The sequence below is a fragment of the Juglans regia genome, chromosome 3, assembly GCF_001411555.2.
Source record: "Juglans regia cultivar Chandler chromosome 3, Walnut 2.0, whole genome shotgun sequence".
NCBI lineage: Eukaryota > Viridiplantae > Streptophyta > Magnoliopsida > Fagales > Juglandaceae > Juglans > Juglans regia.
The window spans coordinates 1800934-1814949 of NC_049903.1; the positions used below are offsets into that span (position 1 = coordinate 1800934).

The 14016-nt window shown below is 35.4% G+C and overlaps 3 protein-coding genes across 4 annotated transcripts; all 3 read right to left on the minus strand.

Moving 5' to 3' along the window:
* Nucleotides 1-1236: 1236 nt before the first annotated feature.
* LOC109009915 lies at nucleotides 1237-4004 on the minus strand. 2 transcript variants are annotated; one of them, XM_035688014.1, is made up of 5 exons: nucleotides 3523-3974; nucleotides 3242-3421; nucleotides 2880-3087; nucleotides 2707-2752; nucleotides 1237-1813 (listed from the first exon to the last, which is right to left on the minus strand). In XM_035688014.1, the coding sequence occupies exons 1-4, from the start codon at nucleotides 3727-3729 to the stop codon at nucleotides 2718-2720; spliced, it is 630 nt and encodes a 209-aa protein (XP_035543907.1). In that variant the 5' UTR covers nucleotides 3730-3974; the 3' UTR covers nucleotides 1237-1813; nucleotides 2707-2717. The 2 variants fall into 2 exon arrangements, with proteins under 2 accessions (XP_035543907.1, XP_018846128.2); XM_018990583.2 differs by lacking the exon at nucleotides 2707-2752 and having other exon boundaries at nucleotides 3523-4004.
* A 4150-nt stretch (nucleotides 4005-8154) lies between these two features.
* Nucleotides 8155-9675, minus strand: LOC118347905. Its single transcript, XM_035688047.1, has 2 exons — nucleotides 8575-9675; nucleotides 8155-8493 (listed from the first exon to the last, which is right to left on the minus strand). Exon 1 carries the CDS (start codon nucleotides 9435-9437, stop codon nucleotides 8673-8675), a length of 765 nt encoding a protein of 254 aa, XP_035543940.1. The 5' UTR covers nucleotides 9438-9675; the 3' UTR covers nucleotides 8155-8493; nucleotides 8575-8672.
* Nucleotides 9676-11139: 1464 nt separating this feature from the next.
* LOC109009912 (protein CHROMOSOME TRANSMISSION FIDELITY 7) lies at nucleotides 11140-14016 on the minus strand. Its single transcript, XM_018990579.2, has 6 exons — nucleotides 13733-14016; nucleotides 13089-13359; nucleotides 12836-12931; nucleotides 12623-12691; nucleotides 11871-12223; nucleotides 11140-11386 (listed from the first exon to the last, which is right to left on the minus strand). Exons 1-6 carry the CDS (start codon nucleotides 13891-13893, stop codon nucleotides 11233-11235), a joined length of 1104 nt encoding a protein of 367 aa, XP_018846124.1. The 5' UTR covers nucleotides 13894-14016; the 3' UTR covers nucleotides 11140-11232.

Below are 14016 nucleotides of genomic sequence, written 5' to 3' on the forward strand. Positions count from 1 at the left end.
CCAAACATAACCTTACTATACTGCACAGAATTGAGAACAAAATTTTCCTAATAAGAAAATTCCTAGATGTCACAACTTCGTGTTAATAAACCGAATCTGCTTCTACACGCGGAGTCCCATGGAGTTACGTACTGCTAGAGCCACCGCTGGTGGCTCTAGCATATATTTTTTTCTGTTTTTTTTATCAGTTATTTTTGACAAAAAAAATTTTAATACTTTTAAATATTTAAAAAATAAATAAATTTAAAATATTATTAAAAAATACTTCTTTAATCATAAAGTAAAAAAAATTATTAAAAAATATTTTATTAATCACGAAGTAAAATAAAATAATAATTTTTTAATTTACTTCGTGATTAAAAAAGTATTTTTTAATAATATTATAAATTCTTTTATTTTTTAAAAATATTTAAAATTATTAAAAAAATCAAAATAAAAAAAAAAAACTAAAAAAAACACATGTTAGAATTAGCGATATCTCCCAACGATGACTGTAGCATTATTCTACCCTCGTATGCATTTAAGGTAAACGAGGTTGGCTGTCTCCTTTCTTTGTTTAGTTCATGAGCAAAGAGGTCCACTGCTGCGCAAACTAATAGCATAGGATGCCCATGTCTAACATAATAGATAAGGATGGCCGAAGGGTTTTTTTTCAGAAAAAATGGACATATTACAATTGGATAAATCTAAAACTGACCTAAAAAAGTTTACTTTATTAACTGTAGATCTTCCTTTATGTGAAAGACTTGCGCGCACTATCTAAGCACATTACCCTTTTCTCAATAAGCATGCTGATTAGATGAAAATTGCCAAGGGAAAAAAGGGGAAATTTTGGGAGTCGCATTTGATTCAAAGCAAAAACAAAGAGGAGTTTGATTTTCAAGTACCATTCCCATGCAGAATGGGCCATTATTGTTTTCCTCTTGTCTTTCACCCAAGAGTTATGGGAATGGTCCATTCTGCATGGGAATGGTACTTGAAAGTTGAAAATCAAACTCCTCTTTGTTTTGCTTGAAGAGTTATGCTAATCCACCGAAAAAGTGGCCCGAAATATATCCCGAATAGTATATTTCATTTTTTTTTTATTTTTTTATATATTTTTTAATCATCATAAATATTTTTAAAAAAAATAAAAAATTTATAATATTATTAAAAAATACTTCATTAATTATTAAATAAATAAATAAAAGCCATGGGACACATTCGGAACCAAAGCATTTCTGTTCACCCAAAGTCTGTAAACCAAACGAAAAGGCAAAAAGAGCTTTTGGGGGGCATGTCCACTCCCCCATCTGTCATTAACATTAAATGCCACAAAAGATAAATCACTAACAAACAGAATAAAGGGAGGGTCTTCCAAGAAATATCAAATTATTACACTAATTTATGATTTTCCTACTAATATACTATTAGCCTACTAATAAACTACCCAGCTGAGGAAACAGTTCAATTTCCTACGTACAAAGACAACCTTCCAAGCACTCTTATTTATTTATTTCAACAAAAGGTAAGCATCGGGAAGAAAAGCAAACCTAAGTTCTCTGAACTTCCATTTTTTTAGCTTTACTGCACGATACCCAAAAGATTATTTTGACCTTCCATTCTTCTTTCCTTGAGCTCTACTTAATATCATCCTCAAGCCAGAAGATCACTTTACAGCAAAAACGAGTTTGTAGTAGATGAGTTCAGTAAGTCCAGTCCTGAGGCAAACTCATCTCAGGAGGAAGATAGCGATGACTTTCCCTTTGCTTGGCTACATCAATTCCTTTGAGGGAGGTCCCCGTTACCTGAATCTCCTGTTCATTTCTCATAACTGGAATAGATATATAAACATGAACTCCATCAAAACAAAGAAGATGGTGTCAGGGGATTTGGGAACGAGATGAGCCGAAAATATTGTGAATAATACTACCATAGTTTGTAAATAATAACGATAATTTGAGTTATTGTTTACCAGAGTTTTGGAAGAGGAGATAAAAAAATTAAATAAAAAGTATTATAAAATTGAAATATTATTATAATATAATTTTTTACTATTATTTTTATTTTAAAATTTAAAAAAATTCCATTTTTTTTTATTTGAAAGTAAAAATGTAATAATTAGTTTAAAAGTATTTTTGTTTAAGTAATATTTGGAAAACACGTGGGACGAGACAAAAATAATTTCCAAACATCCCTCAAAAGAACACAACCCTTTCCCCCATTTTCAGTGCATTTTGAAAAATCAAAGAGTTCTCTACATTCTCCGGCAGGCAGGATAATACAATAGTAGATACTCAACATGTCACTATCCAAACATACAAATCCAATGCAGATCACCGGACAATTCATTTCGTATACAAACAGGAAACAGTAAAAGCACACTCATTTGTTTCTATTATTACTTGCATAAGGAATCCGATATGAAATGAAACGATGGTAGGTACACAAAAATAAAAGCAGGATGCACTTATGTCTCACATTGTTTCTTTGATCACTTGCAAAAGGAATCCGATATGATGTGAAACAAAACGTTTGGAATTAGAACTTCATGTTAAAATCAGCCAGTCACCTGGCGTCTGAATTTGTAAGACACAGAACGGGCTTCACCAATTGAAAAAATAAGGGTTTCAAAACCAAGAATAATGTCAAGAACTAAATACAAGCCCAAATGATGCCTGTACAAACACCATGTACAATCAGACTAATTATTAGTTGATTACCCACCTATGCTTTCCTTATTTCCCAGCAAACCCTTCATGCTTTACCTCCACTGTTTGAACGCAAGTGCAAAGAAAAAAATAACCCATAATGCAGATTTAAAGAAACACACAAGCGTAAAACAGCTGGAAGTAAACAAAAAAAGATAAAAAAGTTCAAGCGTAGGTTTGATAACTCACCCTTTCGCTTTCTTGTATCACTAGCGACGGCACTTGTGGTGGCGGAGGTGTTCAAAATACGGGGAATGAAGACACCTGTCCCACCAGACTCTTTTACGAAGCCACCACTAAGCCCAAACCCAGTACTTCCCTGAAACGGCAAAAGGCGATTTTGAAGGCGGTTTTGCCGATTCCGCAGGACCCTCGCGCTTAAGCCGTCAACAACAGCCTAGAAATGACGAACATTAAATTCTTGTTTTAGAAACTTGATCTGAAGCCCTCATTTATTAAAGCAAAAAGCAAAAACTTCTAAAGACGGCTAATAAAAGAACTGGTTTTTCTAAACAATCGGTTCTTGTTTTTCTTGTTTCATTTTTCTTTACCTTAGGTTGAGATGGTTGCAGGAGCTGGTACTCGTAGAGCAGTTTGTTTACGGGAGAGTAGGGCCTGGCTCCGCACCCGCATAGACCGCGACTGGTGTTTTCATAACCGCCGTTGGGGCTCATATATTCCTGTGGCACACGACTAATCGTACCGAACTTTTGAACCTCTGGTCTGAACCACTGCAAAATACAAAAAACAACCAAAAGAAGTGTTAGATAGCCATGCAAGTTGGTTCAATAGCACAAGTATAAACACTTAAAAGGAAAGGGAGTGGAGGGACCTCCAAGTTTGGGGACAGATTGCGGGGAGCATTGAAAACGCTTCGGCGATGCTGGAGCAACGCGAAAGCAGCGAAACGTTCAGCGAGGTCGTCCACGCAAGATAAGTTACGGTGGCTGAGACTGGAAGCCGGCACTACTTCGTTGAGAAAAATATCGGAGGGAAGCCACACTTCTCCATCGTCCAAATTCGGAGGAAACTCCGCCATACAAAAAGGGCTTGCTTTGGGGGATTACAGTCACAAAATAAACAAAAGCTAAAAGAAGAAGCAAGGATTTGAGTTTTCTTGCAAACGAAACCCAAAATAGCAGAGAAACATCGGGAAAAATAGATAGAATTCCAAGGTCTGAGACAGGCTAGAGACTTGAGACTAGAGAGGGAGGGGGCTCTGCTTTCAAAACGACGTTATAAGTTCGTCTCTTTTATCTAGAAATAAATAGACAAAGGAGAAGAAACATTGCTAAGGGCCGTTTGGTTCGTGTTGTCTTATCCAAAACAAAGAAACCGATTTTATAGTAACTACGAAACGAATCAGACCTCGACTTTTCAAAACCGTAAAACAAACATGGTCTAGGGTTCCTTTCGGCCGAGACAGCCGTACTTATGTCACGTGACCACTCGGCACTCACCTTTTTTGCCTCGGAGCGGAATCGGGGGCCGTATAGATCGGCTCCTCGCTGGCCACTACTCGGTCGTTTGCTTCAGTCCCGAGCCCAAAACTCTCCACGTCTAGGAATTAGGCTGTGTGCGTTACGGAGGTGAGCCATGAGACCATTTGAACACGTGTCTCTTTCATAGGGCGAATATAAGAAGTATGTACGAATAGAAGCGTGAGATAAAAGCCTGTAAAGTTTGATACGTTGGCAGGGAAGAAGATCAACGCAACGGATGCGACCTGCCATGGACTCGATAAGGAGTCGTCCAGTCGTCCTACGTGATTACACGTGTCAGCCCGGAGATGACTTCAGAAGATATTCTACCAATGATACATCCAAAGGGCACTTTTACTGTGTTTACTATGAGCACCCTCCCGGATTGGAAGCCGAGGCGCAACATACAAGTATTTTAGGGTGCGTTTGGAACTCAAACCACTCTCAACTCATCTCAACTCATCATTACAACTTTTTCAAATCCCAACATAAAATATAATAAATAATTCAACTTTTTCAAATTCCAAAATAATAATAATATTAAAAAATAATATTCTAACAATATTTTATCATCTCAACTCAACTCAACTCAACTCACTTCAACATCCAAACACAACCTTAAAGTTTGCCGTAACGAGAGTATTGATAATAGACTAGTTAAATGTTAATGTAAGTCTAAATTTCAGTTAGACGTGAGAAAAAAATTTTATATTAAATTAGTTAATGGTCTAAAACTTAAGACTTGATGAATAATAAATTTTAAGTCCTCTCCAAATATGACTAGTTACTATTTACAATAGAAAGCAATATTTAATTATTTCATCACTTTCCTCTATTTTTGAATGGTAAAACATGTATGGCATGCACATTATTTCTATTTATTGATAGAATAGACACATTATTTCTACAAAGCATGAAGATCTAAGAAATATATAAATTGTATTTACAAATAAAAAAATAAAAAAAAATAATATTATATTATTATTTTAACTTTATAATGGCTAGTCCAATGTGGACTCACCTAGTCAAAAATTGATATTATAACTAAAAATTAAGATTCTAGCCAAACTTTAGATTTGGTAATGACTAGACCATTGCCAATGCTCTGAAGTATGAAAAAATTTAAAAATTAGCCTCATATTTTTATACACCATTTAAATATGAAATATAAGTATAAAAAAATAAAATTATATATTTTTAAATAGTATGTAAGAATATGAAATTTCTGTATAGCACAACTCATGAAGTATTTATAAATATTATGTAAATAGTAATATAATAAAAAAAATATTAAATAATAATAAATAATAAATAAATGCTTCAATACTTAAATTATATTAAAGAGGCAAGTGTTACATAGAAAAGAGAAATAATAAATTATCGCTAAATAATAATTTGTATATAATTATGTAATAAAATAATATTTTATTATTATTTTAATATATTTAAATTCAATAAGATTATTATATTTAAAATTATCTACAAATTATGAATAGATTGTTAGCCCTGTCAGTACTTCTTTTATTATCATTTTTTTAATATTTTTTTATATAGTCACCATTGAACCGACCTACTTTTTGCTCCATAAATAAATAATTAAAGGAATCCCTTTAAATCAAGAAAAATATTATAGACATAGGAACTTCACACGCTAATGTGTCACACTGTGTGCCACGTCTCTCATTTTTTCTTTCTTCTTCTCTTTGTCCCCCCTTTCTTTGTGCCTCTCCCCTCCTCCCCATCCTCTCAGCCCAATCGAGAAAATAGAGAGATCTCGTACCTATCGATGAGGGGCGACAGCAACGACAACGACATTCCGACTTTGGTGATGGAGGTGAAGAAGATGATTGGACTGCAGTGAAGGGCAATATCATTGAGGGTCGAAGAAGGTAAGGGGTGCAACAATGACGTCAACAATGGGCAAAGAAGATTCAATAAGGATGTTGTGGGAGGCTAGGCAGCAATGTCAATGAGGGGTTTGGAATGGGGGAGGAGAGGAGAGACGTGGCAAACGCTACATCAATGTGTAAGATCATTTTATGGAATTAGAATTATTTTATATCTCTAGCAGCCCTCTTAAATTAAACACTTTTTAGTTTTTTTGTTTTTTGAAAAATCAAAGGCTTATTAGTTGAAAGTATAGATAGTATATGTGCTTCAAAAACTATTACTTATAATTTGGTTTACCTGAAATAACAACTGAAAATAATTTTATGGTTGAGTTTAGACAAACTGCTAATAAGACTTAGAAGCTAACTAATTGAGGTTGCGTTTGGAAATTAAACTAATCTCAACTCATCATTACAATTTTTTCAAATTCCAACACAAAATATAATAAATAATTTAACTTTTTCAAATCTCAAAATAATAATAATAATAAACAATAATATTCTAATAATATTTTATCATATCAACTCAGTTTAATATCCAAACACACACAATCTACACAATTGTTCTCATATTAATAGATAGGGTTGTAATCGAGCCGAGCCGAGCCGATTTTTGACTTGCCGAGCTTAGCTCGACTCAAAATACTCGAGCCCGAGCTCAAGATTTTTTTTTTAAATTTTTTATTCGAGCTCGACTCGATAAGCTAAACATTTAACTCGAGCTCGAGCTTATCCCACAAACGAGTTTGAGTTGAGCCGAGCTCGAATTGTGATTTTTTTTTAATAAGATTTAATAATTAATAAATATTAAATTTAATATTAAATTTATACAACTAACAAGTAGAATCTCTATTGAATTATAAAATTTATAAATAATTAATATATAACTAGTTGATATTTATCCAAAATAACAAGATATTATATGTCTACAAATATTATTAGTATATACACTTAATATGATAGCATATATCTATTTCATATATAGTTCCCGCATACTAATATATTAAATTATTAAGTTTTATCAATTAATTATTATACAAATTATAAAATATACTTATGAAGTATATTCACTATATAGATATAAATAATTAGATTACATATTATATATTTAATTATAAAAGTAGTTTGCTTATATTATTAGTTACTACATATATATATGTATATATATTATTAGTGTATATATATACATAGGTGTGTATATATATTTATCAATATATGATTAAATTTTAATCGAGTCGAGCTAACAAATCAACTCGAGAGTATAAACGAACAAGCCTTAATGAGTCTTCGCCAATTCGAGTCGAGTTTCGTCGGATATATGTCATTTACAATTCGAGCGAGTATCTACTTGCACGAGCGAGTTTTTTTTTTTCACGAGTCAAGTTCAATTTTAGTTTAACCAAACGAATAATAAGCGGGCTATCTGTTTATCAAACAGATTGATTCATTTACAACTCTATTAATGGGATTGTAAGAGTTGAGCTAGCATTTATAATAAATCCATATGATTTCATTTAGATCCGTTAAAATTTAGAGATGAGTTGAGATAGTTTTAAAACATATATAATTTCATTTAGACCTTATTTAAATTCAGAGATGAGTTGAAATGATTTTAAATTAGTTGAATAAAATATTATTTTTAATATTATTATTATTTTAAAATTTTAAAAAATTAAAGTATTTATTATATTTTATATAAAAATATAATAATAAGATAAAACAAATTGAAGCGAATCTCAAATACAAATAAGTCATTAATGATCGTAGATATTAGCGGGGACTATCGTTCCAAATACACGTGAACAGACACATAAATGTCAGATTAACGTGGTTTGACTAAAAAAGAGGATTTTTTTTAATTGCTTGTACGGAATAACTTGAGGGGAAAACAGAACAAAAGAACAAAGAAAAAAGAGAGAAAAAAAGGGTGCTCTAATTTTCTCTCTTCCAGGCTTCCAGCAAGAAAAGTATAGTGGACCGCATGGTAACATAAGAATGGAACTTCCAATTTGCCCAGTGGGAAGAGTAGGAGGCCCTCATCCAATCTTAATAGAAGGAAAGAAAGAAGTCTCAGAACGAATAATATTAGGCATATTTAGGTATATTGAACCTGTCAATGGTCATTCAAGCAAAGCAAAGGTGTGTGAATCATTGCACCCAAAAGGAAAAGAAAAAAAAAAGAAGACGACATATTCCATGCCACACATAACCCACGTGGGTACACCAGCTTGGAAACACTCACAAATGTAACCCGTCCGTTACATTCAGCAAAATCTAAACGGTAACAGATAATTCAAGGGTCCATTATAGCATTCCTTTCTCATTTATTTCAATCTCCACAATGACACTCTCTCTGTCTTCAATTTGAAGACCCAAAACGGTATGTCGTGGGATACAGAACAGTCCTTCTACTGCCTACCCCACCCTCTCGTCCTAATAGGGAAAAAAAAAAAAAAGGCTATAATCATATATCGTCTATAAAGTATAAACATTTCCGTTAACACGGCAGCTTACCTCACTTGTGGTATGCCAGCTTCGTCCTCCTCCTTCCCCCTTCTATACATCAATCCTTATAAACACTCCAAGGGCAAAAAAGACAAAAGATTCAAACTTCAAGAGGATCCTTTGACGGGCCGGGCAATCGGACCCGCCGGAGACCTGAACCCTACAGTCACAGTATCGTACACGCACCCATGAAACCCAACTTCGTCTCCTATTTGCTTGGCTCTCATACATTCCTCGCACTCGACATCAACGACACCGTTTCTTGCAACCCCTCTCTCGCCCACACCACCGTTATCTTCCTTCTCCAAAGACAAGCCGCTCAGACCCATATTAATCAAATACCTCTCTCTTTCCATCTGCAGCTCCTTTACCCGCTTCTCGTATCCGTCCCGATCCACGATCGGGGATACGTAACCTGGAAAGGCTTGGCCCTCAGTCCCGGCGTCCCGCCGCAGGAGCATCACGTTTACTGGGACCTTCTTGTTCCTTCTCTGCACAACGCTCATCGAAGAAGCGTAGTATTCTTCCTCCTGAAATTCCTTCCGAGTCCTTCGCTTCCTCTCGCGCCTCGATCGCTTCAGGATCACCAGGAAGAAGCAGTCCTTCTCGCGAGAGATCGCCGCAAAATTGACCTTCCCGGTGATGGGGATCTTCCGAAGCGTCTCCGACCGGTACTTCACTGCGAGGTAGACCGAGAACTGATGCGGAGAGATTCCGATCTTGCGGCTCAAGATTGATTGGAAGTTCTTGAATCCCAACGACGGGTGAACGACGACGTCGCCGATGCTCGTCTCGCGTTCGCCGTCAAAGAAAACGACAGGGAAGGAGACGCCGTCGGCGATCCCCACCATTCTCGATTCGATCTCTGGCATGACTACTTCAGATTCCGCAAGATTGAGACGGACTGCCCAAGGGGGCTTGTAACGGAGTAAACAGGGAAAAGGTGCGGACAGGGGTTTATATAAAAGGTTCAGAGAGAGTGGTGGGGTTTTGGGTGCAAAACGGTAAATATATTAAGGCGGTGGGGGATATTTATGGAATGATATTTAGTACCATATCAAGTAATCCGCAGCTTGGCGCCCAAGTTAACCAGTAAAGTAAAACGATGTGTATTCTTGCTATCAAGTGGGAAAAGTTCCCTATTTCATCGGTCGAGCCGATCGAAATTGCATTTATAATCAGGTAAATTTTCGCGCTTGCCATAATTACATAAATATATATATAATTTATTGTTGAGAGAATATTATTTATGAAGGGATTTTTGTCCCTTTATTATTGACATGCTGACATGAAATCTTCAATTTCAATACAAGGAATAGGAAATATAGGCCTTATTTGAATTGAGATGGACATCTCAATTTATTTTATTTAGATTAACTGTGTTAAGATGATAAGATATTATTAAAATATTATTATTTTTTTAAATTTTAAAAAAATTAAATTATTTATTATATTTTTTATTAAAATTTAAAAAAATTATAATGATGAATTGAGATAAATTTAAAACCAAACCAAACCTTAATCATTACAGTTTTCTTAAATTTAATTAAAAGGATTGTTCTATTTGGATGAATCGCATCGCAATGTCTATGAGTTAATGTCCCAAATACCGTTTGGAATGGAGTAATAAATATTCAATGTCTATGAGTTAATGTTTCCTTATCTTGTCACTACTTTTATAGTTATATATGAATAAATTTTGTTTATGAAAAAGTTCCCTTATAGTTGTCTAACCAAACTTCATGATGAAAGCAATTAATGATAGCAACACATTTACCTAGCATGACTAAGCTAAGCAGAACAGTAGGAATTAGGAAACCCTTCCACCAGATCAATCCATCAGGAATAGTTTCCCCCCTGAAGAAGAGTATATTGCAAAAAGTCTCCCTAGGAACAACAAGTTCCATCCGCCACCATGCTGCGTAGATTAGCTTTTACTTGAAACGGCAAACGTATCAGACTAACATTTTTTCATCCCAAATAATTAAAAGATATGGTCAAAAAAGTTTCACTTGCAATGTGTATCATCTCACATGTACATAAACTCTACAAAGGTGCTCTAGAACTAACTTGATGAATTTACTAGAAATCGCATGAAACCTGCGATTCACCTGGAGATGAATTGCAGAATAGTAGGAATTCCAAACGAGAAGATACCTTAAAAGTTCACAAGAACTTCGAACTTGACATAGATATAATATATATAAGTCAAGGAAAAATACACAAATTACCCTTAAATTACGACCCAATTTACAATCATCCCACTATCAATTTTGGCAATGATTACTTTAGCATAACTTTTATTTAAATTCTTTTTTAATTTAATGTTTGCCTTTTATGAGTTCCTTTAAAGGTAAATTGTCTTTTTAGAGGAAAATGTATAAATTGGATAATTTGGAAGGTAATTACAAATTGAGCAGAGTGGATTGGTTTTATCTCCTACTGAAATCCTTGGCACCCAACTTTGTGATTTGGACAACAGCCAGATAATATTTGGTTAACTAGGAAGAACTAGAAGTTGCACGATTCTCTGAAACCTAGAAAAAAAGAGAAACTCTACTTTCTGTAGTTTTGAATGATTTCCACAGTACAGCCTAATTTCAAATCAACTACTGAAATACGTTCCGTTGTTCTCAAAGTGATGGAACTAAGCCGACATATTTATAATTAAATTACTCTCGATGAGTCCAGATTGTTGGTTTTGTATACCAAGAAAGATCCAGTGCCAATATACCTGGATGCCAACGCCTTTCCAGCTGAGGTTGGTTGGGAGAATGCCAACTGAGAGTGTTCAAGGACAAAACCCATGCAGAAACTTTTCCTGCAATACGCACAAAAGTAAGAGAGCAGCCCAGTGCAAAACACATTGGCAACCCATTGAGAAAAAGCAATGAGTCCCGTCTTCTAATTCAAGGAATGCAAATGATGAGAAGATTAAAGGCTTTATTATCCTTTTTGGGAAAGAGACTCGGGCAATACATGTACAGTCTTCACACATTTGTCACCAAAAAGAAAAAAAAAAAAGTGTGAAGCTCTGAAAGAAACCTAATAAACCCTACTTATTACATTACAGTAACCAAAAAAGAAAAAGGAAGATAGCTTTTTAATCATCCAAGGTTCCAACTACTGCCTATAACCACAAGAACAGGGCATATCCGATTCATAATTGTGATTAAGATGGATAGGCCCAAGTCATTTAGTAGATCTAGCTACCTTTATTTCGCTCACATGAGTTGCCTACATTTGAAGGAAATAGCATATGAGACCCTAATAGCCTTAAAATTGTAAAATGCCCAAGAACTTACCTCACAGCATCCAGTAATTGGCTGGCTATGTGTTTTCTTCTGTTTGAGGGAGTGACCCATACAGCCCTAATTCCACAAACCGCAGGTACAGCTTTATTTTCACAGAAAATTGCTCCATTGAGATGACCATCCACCACCTCAGAACAATCAAGAGAAGGGACTCTTTTATTTATTTCCCTTTTCAAACTAATAACCCCAAATTGGAGGGTGGTCAATTTCCGGCTTGCTATTCCCTTTGTAGCAGTACCATCAGATCGCCCATCCTCTGAGCATGTGAGAAGTTTAAATGCTTTTTTTATCGGTTCTGCAAGTAGACATCCTATAATCCTTTGAGAGGAAATAAACAGATACACCTGTCATCATATAGGTGGCAACACCAAAGAAATGTAGTCAACACCTCAATTCTAAATTTATTAGATATTTTAGTTAGAGGCATCATCTCCTACTCTAGCATTGTTCAACTTCAGATAGCAAACAGCAAGAATCAAATGATGAGAAGCCAATGCATATGGAAAGCCAGTAGAAATCTTAACAAAAATCCACCAGATGTAAGCTGAGACGATAAGGCATTCTATCATTGCAGAGTTACATGGAGCCATCAAAAAATCTACATAAAAAGTTTACGTTATTCAAGATGCATGCACAAAATTCATGCGTTTATCAACTTTTTTAGAAGGATTCAGTTACTATTCAAGAATCTTCAAGAAATTTCATACAGAAGATCCGGGAAACAAATCTTCTGAGACAATTACCTTACAGCTCCTATGGGAAATCCATCCACTTCCAAGCTCTGTCTCCATCATCTTTACCACTTCCTCAACCTGCAAATACAATAATGTCTCAATTCAATACTTGAGGAACACTAACCGAAGAAGTCTCTATGTGCACACCCACCGACATAGCCTGACAAATTGTAGACCATCTTATTATCAATTTCTAACCATCAAAATTAAATAAATACGAACCTTGTTCCTATGAGCTGGAGGGTCACAATCTAACACCAAAATGATTCGATCCCCTTCAGTACAAGGCATATGAATAACCCTTTCATTGCACCAACCCTGTAGATTACCATAGGAATGTTAGATTACCATAATACATGACAATGTTAGAATACTTTGCAATATGATGCGGTGGCTTTATAATGTTACTTACAAAACCATAGTATTCCAACGCCAAATAAACACAAATGGACTTGAACTTTAGCGATATATATACCTTGAACGGGATCCCATGGGTATAGTCCCTATGAAATGCCTTGTGAGCCTTCTCATCGTCTTCCTCTCCAGCAGCGTACTTGAGCCCACATTCGGAACATGTGTGTAGGATAAAATCAGACTGACCCAAATCTAAATGGAACTGCGCATAGCTTCTCTTCTTCTTCTTGTTAATTGGTCTTCCAGATGCCGTTGATTGCGGCTTTAGACACGAATCATCGCAAATGGGTTTCTTCAGCGTTTGGCTGACTGACCCTAAAGTGCTGGATTCACTTCGTTTGACAACACGCCCAACCCCAAAAAGAATACCAGAAATTTCGTCAAAATCAATATTGTCGAGAGTTCAACGTTTATTTTCGAAACAAACTCATCTGCGGAAATAAATTCGCGTATTGTTTGGTTGCTGAGAAACGGTGGGAAAAATGAATGTTTAATTTTCTCTTCGTGAAACAACTCAGATATCAAGATCACCGCTCAGCTGCATAACTTAAATAATAAATGTTATTATCTGAACAAGTATTTTTCACCAACTTTCTCAGCAGCCAAACAAACGGGCTCGTCCCAATTAAACGGGCACGACAGATGAAGATCCAGTTTCTTGGACTGAAACCATGAAAATCGAAACACTCAGACATCGTAGAATACCTGTGTGGTTTTTGAGCTCTACGCGAGTACGTACTGAAAAAATGATGTTCTTTCTTCTCCCAATACGTCAATTCGTCGTCATCGTCGTCGCCGTCAGAAATCAGCGACTTGGGTCCAATAGAAGCAGATGGTTTGAAGAATGAACTGATCTTGGATTGCATGAATAAAACGAATGATGCCTTTTGGTTCTTTGGATTGCTGCCTCTTCGTGTTTTCGTTTATGGTTTTTGGCCGTTTGGCGTTTTGGCTTTGGGGCGCCATCTGAATTTGGTCAATTAGCTTTC

Excerpts from the sequence above, each read along its gene's own strand:
- LOC109009915 (XM_018990583.2), bottom strand. The coding sequence starts at position 3,729 with ATGGCGGAGTTTCCTCCGAATTTGGACGATGGAGAAGTGTGGCTTCCC. Across the intron at positions 3,422-3,522 it reads ATCTGTCCCCAAACTTGGAG|TGGTTCAGACCAGAGGTTCA; the intron begins GTCCCTCCACTC and ends TGTATTTTGCAG. Across the intron at positions 3,088-3,241 it reads TGCAACCATCTCAACCTAAG|GCTGTTGTTGACGGCTTAAG; the intron begins GTAAAGAAAAAT and ends CGTCATTTCTAG.
- LOC118347905 (XM_035688047.1), bottom strand. The coding sequence starts at position 9,437 with ATGCCAGAGATCGAATCGAGAATGGTGGGGATCGCCGACGGCGTCTCC.
- LOC109009912 (XM_018990579.2), bottom strand. The coding sequence starts at position 13,893 with ATGCAATCCAAGATCAGTTCATTCTTCAAACCATCTGCTTCTATTGGA. Across the intron at positions 13,360-13,732 it reads AGAGCTCAAAAACCACACAG|TGAATCCAGCACTTTAGGGT; the intron begins GTATTCTACGAT and ends TGTCAAACGAAG. Across the intron at positions 11,387-11,870 it reads CAATTACTGGATGCTGTGAG|GAAAAGTTTCTGCATGGGTT; the intron begins GTAAGTTCTTGG and ends TGCGTATTGCAG.